This window comes from Lepidothrix coronata, unplaced genomic scaffold (assembly GCF_001604755.1).
Source record: "Lepidothrix coronata isolate B3197 unplaced genomic scaffold, Lepidothrix_coronata-1.0 Scaffold47, whole genome shotgun sequence".
NCBI lineage: Eukaryota > Metazoa > Chordata > Aves > Passeriformes > Pipridae > Lepidothrix > Lepidothrix coronata.
Genome location: NW_016690227.1, coordinates 5,003,517 through 5,015,844, shown reverse-complemented (window position 1 = coordinate 5,015,844; position 12,328 = coordinate 5,003,517). Strand labels below are relative to the sequence as shown.

The 12,328-nt window shown below is 38.9% G+C and overlaps 1 protein-coding gene across 5 annotated transcripts in view; it reads left to right on the top strand.

The window, feature by feature from the left end:
* Positions 1-12,328, top strand: part of EPB41L4B (erythrocyte membrane protein band 4.1 like 4B) — a 173,375-nt gene that overhangs the window by 56,411 nt on the left and 104,636 nt on the right. For all 5 annotated transcript variants that reach the window (XM_017814908.1, XM_017814911.1, XM_017814910.1 and 2 more), the window contains exons 3-4: positions 8,897-8,939; positions 11,135-11,213. In XM_017814908.1, the coding sequence (XP_017670397.1) occupies positions 8,897-8,939; positions 11,135-11,213 (122 nt within the window). The remainder of the gene's footprint in view (positions 1-8,896; positions 8,940-11,134; positions 11,214-12,328) is intronic.

Genomic DNA, 12,328 nt, shown 5'->3' with positions numbered 1-12,328 from the left:
TCACTAAGCCTTTGTCTTTAGTATGTATTGTTAAGCGCTAAACATCTTTAAGCCTTATAAATAAGGGAGCACAAAATAGTCTTTGAATAGTGGAGATTGCTTCTATGTGCTACAAGGCCAGCAGCTTTTTGAGTGCACTATGTTTCCTGCAGTTCTGTAACTTTGCCAAAGATTCAGGACAAGCAGTGTTGATAGCTGTGATTTAGAAAAGAAAGTCATGATTAGAGCTTATCTACTTTGAAAGAGAAAAAAACTTTGTTTGAACAGCTAATTTTTAATACAAAAAGCCCCATAAAGCTGTGAAAAGCAAGATGTCAGCAGTAATGCAGAAAATACTGTAAAATCTATTCCGTGAATTCTCCATTAGTTTGTATCTTGAGGTCTTTGAAGACATCCATGAATAGAAGGATGTAGATAATAATTTGTAGCTTATTCTAAAACAAAACTTAGTGTACTATTGTATTCTGAATTATTTACTATTAACTTCAGAAATAGAAATACTGTAATGCAAGAAAATAATTTCTTGTTCAGCTAATGATTACAGAACTTCAACAGAGATGTAGTGCTCGGGCTGATTTAAGAGTGTCACTCTGATGCAGGAGATCTCTGCAGTGGTTTAGAGAAAATATGAAGCTTATTGAGTTTTTAGTTAATTTTACTACAATGGGTATGTTCTAGCAAAGCAGGAAGCCTTGAAAGCTTTAGTTGAGGTTCAGAATAGCAATAATACTGTCTTGTGAGACCGTAATAGTGAAGTTTAGCTGCCACGAGGAAGTATTTTATTGATCTTTGCAGAAACTGGTTATGTGCGACATATTCTATGGTTGGTTTGGGTACTTGACATTTATTTTTGGCTGCTGGTAGCTAATTCTTATTCATTTTCTGTCCAGGAGTGTCCTATCTTTGTCTCTTACTCCAAAACATTTTAAGAAAAAGGGTTTCTGTGGTTAACAGATCCTTGTGAGCTCCATATTTTAGGATTCTCTCAAGATATAGATATCTCCATTTCTACAGTTGCATTCTTTGTTCTGGTGTTCCATCATGTGATAGGAAAACATGGATACCCTCCCAGCCCCCTTCTGTTTTACAGGAATTCGTAACAGAGGGATTGCCCATGTCGATTCGCTTGGAATTTGCTTGTTTCCTTCACGATTTTGTTCCTGTTCACAAGAACAATTACAGAGTAATTCAGGGAAAGAAGTTTTAAGATAAGTCTTCAAATATTTTTCTTTTTTTGGTGTGGGCAAATAAGCCTCTGTAATCCTTGGGAATGCATGGAAGCAAAAGAATTAAAATGCCACTTTTCTCACACGTGTCTCTTTCGGTGATCCTCTAAGTTGTTTAAGTCCTTTATGTCTGATCTCTAATGTCACAAAAGCCCCTTGGCTTAAAGAATGTCGTATGGAACAGCCTTTCCCAGCTGTGCTCCACAGCCATTCTGAGGATGTGTGTATGCACCCAATGTATCAGGCACGTTAGGAAGCACTGAATTTACACGTGTGTACAGCAAGACTGTCGTGTGAGGACAGCCTGTGCTTCCTGCAAGTGCCCATGGCTATGGTGGGGACCAGGGTTCTCTGGGGAGATGAGAACTAGGACCAACCTGCCGTGAATTGTCCTGGCAAGTGCTGTTTTCATCTGAATTTCTTAATATTGACCTATTACTAAATTAGGTTTTGACTCACTTGTTGCAAGAGGTGAGAAGACAATGGAGGAGATGAGTGTGTAGAAGCTAAAATAGGCTTTCATGAAAGCAATTGCAGGTATAAAAACAGAAGGAAAAAAACATGGCAAGAACTGTGTTTCCCAGACTGAGCCTAACCAGCAGCAGTGTGTCAGGGTGCACTGATCCGGACACCAAGATCCTCACCTCTGTGGAAGGTAGCCTTGTGACCAGGTTTTTGTGGGAGAGTCAGGATCAGATATGACTCACGACAAAGGATTTCAATAGTGCAGTGGGTCGAGGGTGAAGCAAGCTGGACAACGAAGAATAGTATGGGTGCCTTTGTTTCCTCTACCCATCAAGAATGAGATTCCTGGATGTTCCAGCAAGTCAGGGCCTTATAGGGACTTGGTGCTTCATGAATGCTGCTGCTGCTGTATCTGTCTGAATTTTCTTTCAAAGGCTCATTGTCATTCACATCAGGTTTTTTCAACTGCTTGGTTTTCATATTACTGCTGTGACTTCTTAAGATATGAGGGATGTGGAAAAATGAGCAGTTCAAACCAGTCAATTAACATCATAGTGTGATGTCTGGGAGTCTTTTTCCTTATGTACTTCTCAGTAGTCTAATAACAAGTGTTCATTAGGCAGAACAAAACAGGGACAAGCCTTACTGTTCAATATACTGGATGTGGGGAAGAAGGGAGACTGGTAAATATTTTGATAATACCAAGTGTTTCCTTTTCTGCTTCTGGTAGAATCATACTATTTTCCCATGAATAAATTGTGAAATTCATCCGTGACTCAGTTTCCCCTCCCTGAATCTTCCTTATTCTCTGGATGATGAGAACTTTGAGACTGGGGTTGTTGCAGGATATGTGTCTGTGAATTGTAGCCCAGAGCAACAAATACCAGTCACAGATGGAGGGTCCCAAGGGCTGTACAATATCCTGTAGCAGTCAATGCTTCAGTTTCTAATAGTTACAGTGTTACAAATGCCCGTTCAGTAACTGGACAAAGGCAATGTGGCTGACTCTGTACCGATGCAGAACACCTGATGAATGTGGAAGACACCCAGATGTGGGCTGATCAAGGCTGTATTGCAGTCTATGAACACTTGTTAGGAGACTCCAAAACACTTAAGAATTCCCAGAGCACCTTCAGTTTTTAGTCTTCCAGTAGCACTTGCTGTTTCAGGAAGTTTGAGGACCTTTTTTCTGACACAGACTTGAGAAGCAGCCATACAGGGCAGGTGGTTGTGACGCTGTCAGTGATGCTTCTGCACCTCTTTCCTAAGTGTAAAGGAGTCAAGCCTCAGTCTATCCAGAACAGCAGACAGTTTTTGCTGATTTCTTTTGTCTTTGTGTATGGTTGGAGCATAAGCCAAAGCAGTTTTCTTAGTTTTCTTCCTCAGATTTAATCAGGTTTATTTCCTATTTGTTGCAAGTACTTTCAGTTTATTTTTGACTGTTTGCACACAGGCTTCAAATTAAAGGTAACTTGCTTTTAATTGCTAGAATTGATCTGGAGTGGCATCGGCTTTCATTGTCTGTAGAGTAAATCTAGTGAGAATTATGCTAAACAAGGCAAGGTTGTTTTTATATAATTTATTTAATTTATATAATTTTTATATAATTTTTTTTCTGTCACATCATGTGTATGAAGCAAAATATTCTTTGGTTGTCACATGTATATGAATTAGGATAGAATAATGGTCCTGAAGCTTGTCCATACAGCTCTCCATTATGTATGTGTAGTTTATCTGGACTACAGTTAAACCCCATTATGTATCTGGATGCTTCTGAGATGGCTCCATGCTCACTCAGACTGGGACAGGCTAGGCTTTCATGAATACCACGATATTTGACTGGAGGTCTGAGATAGGGCTGGTTAGACTATTAAGGCCTACCAGTGCCCTCAGGGCTCTGGAGTTAGCATCTATGGCCTTGTATTTCCCCAGATCACAATCATGCCAGAGCTTTCTTATCACAGCTGCGTCTGCCCTTCTGCCACTGCTTGCATGTCTCACTGTTTCTAACTTGTGGAAGGTGGCTGCCTTCCTTTACAGGGCAAGAGAGAATGTGGTGTGAGAACTGCTGCTTTCATGCCTATGTGGCTGGTAACATGGAATAGTGTCAGTTGAAGGGGACTGATGGAAGTCAACTGGCCTGACTTGTTCAGTGCAGAGACAATTTAGAAAACTGATACAATTTTGCTCTTTGGTCGGGTTTGTCCTCACACGTCCAATGTTGTTGATGTGGTACTGTACCACTGTGCCTGGGCTCCATTCAACAAGATGCTGACAGCAGTATCCAAAGAGGGTTTAAAACAAGATTGACCCACCGAGCTTGAAACTCTTGTAGAAAGATCCTGCCAGTATTTTATGAAAAGTTGGTCTCATCCGAGTCCAAACACAAACTGCTCACCTCAGTAACCCCGGCTTGGTCTTGTGATATGAATGCTACCTGAGTAGGAAGTGCATTCCCTTTTTTTTTTATCTTCAAGTCAGGTAGATGAGATTGCAGAGCAGCATCCTGGAAAATGCCTGCAAGTTTTGTCAGTTGAAGGGGGTGTCTATGTCCAAGCTCCTTCTCATAGCAGCTTCATCTGTATATGATATCTCTGGGCTTTGTTTAATCATATTTGATACCCTCAAGGATGGTGGCTCCACAGTCCTTTTGGGCACTTGTGCTTTGTCTGAGAAGCCTCACAGTGACAGTCTTTTTGTCTAGCTGTGACTTTTCCTGGGTCTGGTGCCACTCATCCTTCTGCCATGGAATACCTCAGAGAAGCGTTGATCTTCGTCTTCTCTACAACCTTTCCGTAGGCAGCTGAAGTCACCAGTCAGGTGAACCTTCATTTTCAAGAGGAGCATAACTTTGTAGGAGGGATCAGGGAAAATTAGATGAGTGTAGAGAACAATATTTTTGTTGTTTTCAGTTGTGAACTTTTGGGTTCATTTGGTTTTCTGTTACTACTATAATAATATTTAAAAGGTCACCTGTAGAAAAAAAGAGGAAAGGGCTTTTGCTCCTTTGCTTTTGTTTAACTCTGTAAGTGTAGAGAAGTTTCCAGACTGTGGTTTGGTGGGTAGGGTTTTTATTGACTTGTTTTTTGTTGATTCCTTCCTCCTATGTGATACATACATTTTTAACTTCTTTGCTTTAGAAGATCATGTGGGTAATGGCAAAGAGCTTGGTAGGAGTCAGGTGCCTAGGAAACCAGAAAGCAAGAAAACAGTTGAAGGGATAATTGACTTTTGGTTTTAAAGGTGCCAACTTTTGTTTAGCACACCTTCTTCTTGGAACTTGAGCATTGAGCATGGCTCTCCTTCTTGTACTTCCAGGTATGGCATGAGAAAGCATTTAAGCAATATTTCTCAGAGAGCAAATAAAGCTTCCAGTAAAAATGGACTTTCTCTTACTGAGAGTTAAATATATAAATAAGCATAAGGGAGAACTGTCTATTCAAGATGTCCTTCATACATTTTAAACTAGCAAAGGAAGCCAAGCAAAAAGGGTCAAATGCAATTTTTTTCCTTTTCAGGTCACCTTTGAGGGCTGTATAAATCAAGACAAGGAGTTTTCATTCTTTTAGGAAGCAAGTAGAGAGGCGGTGGAATTTGCAAAGATCAGGTGTGTGATGGGTTTGTGTCGGCCTGTGGTAATCCTCCTTTCAGTCTTCATTTGGCACTCACTGTTGTTCTTACATAGAGTGCTCTAGCAGCTGTAGTTTATCTGCTATATTTTGACACAAATACATCTTCCCTTGCTGCATGTTTGTTCTGAGAAAATACTGGCTGGTACCACTTAAGAAGTGTTGAGGTACTTATTTTTTTCTTCTTCACTTGGATAAAATGAGTGATCAACAGGAGAGCATGCTGAGATAAATACGTACTTCCAGTATTTTAAGAAATCTTTTTTTAATATGGTGTTTCTTTCATGTGAAATTGATTGGAGTGTATTTTCAACATATGAATCCCAATCAGTGGCTACTGTGTTACATCAGTCAATACTATAGGAAACATTAATCATTTGGTAGAGCAAAGAAATTTTACTGAGTTTACAGAGGAATAAATGGAAGCTAATCCAGCATTTGACCTTCCAGTTTACATGACAGAATTAGAGGTGATAATGGTCTCTAAAGGAGTCAGTGGTCTCTACAGCTTCCTGAAGATGGGAAAAGGAGAGGGAGGTGCTGAGCTCTTCTCCCTGGTATTCAGTGACAGGACATGTGGGAATGATTCAAAGCTGCACCAGGGGAAGTTTAGACTGGACATCAGGAAGCATTTGTTTGCTGAGAGGGTTGTCAAACAGGCTTTTTAGCGAGGTGATTGTTGCCCCAAGACTGTCAGTGTTTAAGAGACACTGGGACAATGCCCTTAATAACATGAAGTGGTCAGGCAAGTGGGTTAGATGGTCATTGTAGGTTACTTACAACTGAACTACTCGTTCTATTCTAAAATAATCATAGTCTTGATTACCTGCAGTTTGATCAGGTTAGGGGCTTTTTTCCCCTAGTGTAGGCAAAGTAGCTTAGAAACTGTCTTCCTATAACACAGTCTTGAAGCAATTAATCCTTTTCTTCCTTCTTTTTCTGCACTGATACTTGCAAGTCCGAAGTGGATATAGGAAATGCGGTGTTGTATAGTTGAAAGGAGTGTGGTCAGTCTTGGTCCTGTGCTGTGAGATCCGTAGTTAAGTTTCTTTAATGAGTCCAGATCTTGAAATGATGTACAGTTGTTTAGCCAGAGCACAAGATAGGCAGAGCTACAGTCTTAGGTGCTGAGAGAGCAAAAGTCTCCTCTGGTTTTACTTAGCTTTCTGTGAGACTTTAGAATTCATTGCTTTCACTTCCCTGTTACTGAGTTAGCAAGCAATATGTAGCCAAGCCCAAACCCATTTTTGGCTTTAACTCGAGTGCTATGAATTTTTTTCAGCTCAGAGGGACATTTGGGAAGCAAGTATGATATACAGTGTGAAGAAGCCCTCTGATATTATCTGAGGCAAAGAAGTGTTGAAATTTAGGCTGATTTTCAGAGAAATTGCACAAAATATCTGATTTTGAAATTAGTGTTGGTTCACAAATCTGCATGAAAACTGCCAGGTCTAGGAACTCTGTGCCAATAATACTGCCAGTCCATGCCCTACCTCTCTGTATTTTGTGATCTGTGTGGTGGTGCATCACACACAACCATGACGTGCAGTGTGGGATGGGGTAAAACAGCAGCTCACTTTTGTTTCTGAAGAGAGATGAGTTTAATGCTTGCTGTGTTTTATCTCCTGTAGCTGTCTGCCCCTGGCTGCTTGGCTACAGAGAGTGAGGATAGCTTCCTGTCCAGGCTGTAGTCTCATTTACCGGTCTGCACAAGTAGTTCCTGGAGTCTTGTTAGCTATTTTTAAACCCTGTTTGAAGTATTTACAGTTGCAAATAATCAGTTTGAAACTTGCTCTTATTTGAGTTTTAATACACCTAGAACACCACATTCCAAGAAAGGGACTATCAGCTATTATTTCATTGGAAATTATTGTGGTTCAGGTTGTGCTGTTCTTGTTCCAGAACACAGTGCTAACAGGAGTCTCAGGTGAAATGTTACTGGAGGATTTTTGGGCTGTATTTTAGATGTTATTTATGTTTGGTTTTATTTAACATGAAGCTAAACTTTTCTTCTAATGAAATCGGTATATTTGCCTTTGAGTGGTTTATCTTTAGCCTAAATAAATACTGAGCAGAAAGACATTTTTGTAGCTAGGTATTTAAAGAATAAAAAATTAATCTGCCTGGAGGTGTGAAAGTAATAGACTTGTATAATTTCAGTAAAAAATAAAAACAAAGTTTCAATGTTGATATTTTTCCTTATCAAAATGTGATTTCACAAAGCTGTAATTTTTCATAAGAGAGTAAAGTAGAGATAGAGTAAATTACTTGCAACTCTAAGGAATGTATTTGTATGACCTGCTATATTGTTTTATTTCCATTTTGGTGGAGATTTCTCAGATTGTAAGGATGGATTCCTTGGCAGCCTCAGCTAAGGGAGTCCTGCAAGTCTCGTGCAAATAAAACAACCCTCAAAATAATTGTTCCATTTCTCTTTCTCTTTCTATCTCTTTTGTGAAATTTATTTACCTTAAGGGGCTTAAGTTGTCAGACTTTTGATCTACACATATCTATACCTGTGATAAATAAATTTGTGCCTTGGTTTAGGACATACTTAGTAAATAAATACCAGCATTACTATCCAACAAATAATTTTTTACATTTATTTAACCATAGTAGCATGGTGTTAGTAGAATGATAAATAGTCATTCAGAGATTATCCTTTTTCTGAAAGCATGAGTACTTTAATAGGAAAAAAGGAAGAAGTGTTGTTTTTTTCCTAAGATTTTGTTTCATAGTACCTAGTTTATAATTTTTATATATATATATAAAGATAGAACAATGTTTATTTCAAGGAAATCCAAAATTCTTTTATCACCTTATGTAGCAGAAACATTTACATGGAGTTGCTTCCAATCGGATTGCAGCCTTACATAGAACATTGTGCAGAAGCAGTCAAAGATTTTAGCTAAATTTACATCAGAAAGTGTTTATTGCTACTTTTCTGTAGATGCAACGTGCACTGACAAAAGAGTGCATAAACTTTGCTGGGAAGCACATGTTTTTGTCATCATCGTTGTGTCTATTCAAGATCATTTGCCATTAGTTTAAAAATGGGGAGGAAGGGGGAGAGGTGTACTTCAGTGTTTCCCAAATGCTTTTAGAGAGGGTTAAGTCCTTATCCTTATCTTGAAAAAACTTGGCTATGAAGCAATGGAAGGCAGAATCGTACAGGATCTGGAGGGTCTCCATCAGATGAGGTTGAAAGGAGGCTGAAACATGGGGGTTTGGCCTGCTGCCCTCAGGAGCACTTGGGGAACAGTTAAACCTGGGGACAAAAGGGTATTTTCCTTACACACTACTGCTTTGTGGCTTTGGATTTTGAGGTTTCCTCTCTGGAAGAGTGACTTCCCTGGCAGTACAGATGAATTTAAAAATCAAGCTTTCCCATGTGGAAGAAGAAAAGTTGCTAAATGTGCCAAAAAACACTTTCACAAATGTGCAGAAATTTAGAAAATAAATACGGCAGTATTTCCTTTTAAGAGATTTTTATCTGATAAATTTTATTGTAATTAGTTTGAGTCAACAAAATATTGAAATGAAACTGCTTTTAAATGTGAATTTTCTTTTTTTTAGCACTGGTTGGATCATTCAAAATTCATTAAGAAGCAAATAAAAAGTAAGTACTATGTCTCTGCCTGTTTATTTTGTTACTTCCTAAAGAGTTTGAACTTAGAGTATTTGAACATGATTGTGAATGTTTAAATGTGCCCTTTAATGGAATAAATATTTCTTAGGAAATAATTTTTGTTTCATGGGTAATTGGCTGACTATCTTATATCTAAGTGCAAGAACACTTATTAAGCAGTAGCCCTTGTTAAACACATGCTGTTTGTCTGAGGCAGAGGAGGTTGCCAGGTAATTTCAGTCTGATCTGTGAAATCAGGTTGCCTGGACACAGATTGCAGTTCCTGTCACTGCTTCTGATCCAGAACAGATTTCCTGCTTTTTTTTTTTTTTTTTCAGAGAGTGGAAAATATTTCATTGTGTACTGGCTAATATGGTTAAATTTTATTTTATTTTTGTTGTATATTAGAAATAAAACTAGCAGAAATACCTGCTGTTTTGTGAAATGTAATTTTGAAATAGCTGCTGTTTCATTGAAGGTAGTTTTGGATGGAAGGGTTCACTTTGGCCCCTGAGTTTTCTGTGGAAATTGGCTAAGTCAGGGAAGCAGTTCCTGGATCTCTGACAATCTGGTTGCAAGCTTGAGTAGAGTACAGCATTGGCATTAATGGGTTTTATTACTCTCCTGCAGTTGGCCAACTGAAAACATTGCTTCTGTGACATTAAAATACATTGTTTTTCAAGGAAACTGTTGACCCCTTTGCAGGAGCTCACAGAGATGGATCTTGATTATTGCTTCAGTGGTGCTTTGTCTTTCTTTTTTTATAAGTATCCAAATATCTAGATGATTTTTGTAAATGGTGGAGTTCTTCAAAGGCCTTTAGGATGGTTTGCTGTCACCTCATGGTGTGTAGGTGTCAGCCTGCTAGAATACAAGCTGCTATGGGTAGAGTTTTGGTGGTTGATTTTCTCTCACTTTTTCATCACATTCCAGACTGCTTTACCTTAAGTGATTAAATGATTTGCAGCTATGCTTTCTGTGATAGCTTTGTCCTTTTTTTGTGGAAAATCAGTGATTCTACAACACGTTCAACCAGTTTAGTTGCTCGATTTTGCCTGTTTCATCTGTGAAGGGCCTTTATAAAATAAATTGGCCAATCACGGATCTGAGGAGCACCTAAGAAGGAAGCAGTTTGTTGGGTGTTGTACAGATCTGTCTCACAACAGGATACTTTTCTTTCCTTGCATTTAGCAGATGCTTTATGAAGAGTTCCTCTTTCATGATGGGTATTGCTCACTGCTCTTTTTTCCAAGTCATTATCTTGCCTATGCAGGCCTTACTCGTGGTGTCTAACTGTGAGCCTGGGGTACTATAACCTGTCTTCTAGGAGGTATCTTTGGAGACAGAATCAAAGCTCTTATTATTTGAATTTTAGCTGTATGTCATTTAGTAGAAGGATCATTAATAGGCACATGTACGCTGTGTTGATGTGATGTTACAGAAGACCTTAGAAAAGTGTGGAAAACTCATTTTTTCCAGCAATTAATATATCAGCAGGCAGTTAGTTTGGAAGATGAGGCTAAGGCAGATAAGAGTGATAAGGTCAGAGTCTCATGGTAGCTGGGTAACTTTTTGTTATCTGTGTTACATAGAAAGTCAGATATAGCATTCACCTTCTCACATTAGAAAACACAATTTTTGCAACTCCACTTCATGGAATTTGCTAGCTTTCATGTGTTCATGGATACCTTCCAGAGTTCTATCCAGCACTTTTTACCTTATTTATCTTACCTTTTCTCATTCATGTGTTTAAATCAAAGATGGTCTACTGGTAGGGTTTGTTTTTTTTTTTTTTTGGAGTGGTGTTTGTGCCTGGTTACAAGGAGCATCACCCTCTCCTTCCCTCTTCCTTCCATCTCCCTCTGGGCCCAGCAATAGGCAGTGTACCTGGAACTTGCTGTCGTTAACAGCATGTTGTGGTGCACACCTCTTTGGACAAAAATGTGTTTGCCAAGTGGACTATTGCTTGATCAATTTGAATTATTGAGTATCATGGAGTATGTTAATTGTCTAATTTTTTTATTGCATGCATTTTTAAATTTAAAAATATTGAATATTTTCTTATTCGAAGAATTTGAAAAATGTAATTAGTTTGGGGTTTCTTGGGTGGTTCTTGGCTCTTCTGCCTTAGCAGAACTGCAACTAGTGTAAACCTTTTTTCCGCATTTAAATCTTTGCATGTACAGTTGGACCTCCGTACACGTTGCATTTTCGTATTAAGTACTATTCATCAGAACCGAACAACCTTCATGAAGAGTTTACAAGGTAGGAACTATGTGTGGTTAACTGGGTGACTGGCAGAGGGGTAAATAAGACATCTGAAGTACATAGGGGTACTGTAAGCAGGTGATCTGAACTTTCTTACTAAGAGTGGTCATTTTATCTGCCTTCTTAGGTGTTTTCCTACTGTCTGAGAAATGTAATCTTTTTTATTTGGTGCCAGAAAGCATTCACAGGCCTCTCTGAGAGTTTTAATGTCTATGAGATGCTGTGTTTTGATGCTTGAAGTTGGCAAAGAAAGGCAACGTTGGGTAGGGGGAGCCACAGCTGGGAGACAGCTGCTCTTAATACCTTTTTCCATTATGTCCTGCGAAAATGCCAGTGCCCTGCTTTGTCCCTCTTGCTCTGAAACGTGGGGGTGGTTTAATAATCGTACAAAGGCCACAGAATTGTGGGAGTAGACAGCTTGAGTTCTTGGTTACCAGTTGATTGAATCGCTTCTGCTTCCCCATGATTCTCTGGAGCAAAAGGCATAAAGCCTGCTTTGTCTGAAGTCACTTTAAGATTATCTGAAAGTCTTTCATTTCAGTCTGGTGGGCTGTTTTCTGGAGGCCTGTACCTTGCTGGGTTTGTAGCACCTGGTGTGATTTACAGGATATTCTGAAAATTGGGAAAGGAGCAGCTGGAGGAAAGGGTTTACTTATCTATTGTATCTGCTTACCTTGTGTCTTCTTTGTATAGTAGTCATCTATCTTAATGTTATTTTATCTTTTCTTTTGTTCTGTTTATCACCGCAGGGCACTTTCCATGTCTTCTAATTTGCTTGGCAATAATCAGTGTACTCCCAATCAGCCCTAGGTGTTTAAAGATGGTTGATTGTTGTAGTTCATGTGCGTGAGATGTTTACATTAAACTTATGCCTGCAGGCGTATGATTACTGTTGCCTTTGCTATCTGCTGTGTTGACCATGTTTTTTTTCACTGCTTGAGACAAGATTAAAGAGCTAATTGTCACCACCTTATGATATAGACATAGAGTCTTTATATCCATTATAAGTTTAATGCGGCAGTGTTAATTCACCAGAAGGGCATATTCCTATACAATGTATAATTAACTTACAGAAATCCCTGCCACGTGTGTAACTGAGTATAAGATCTTAA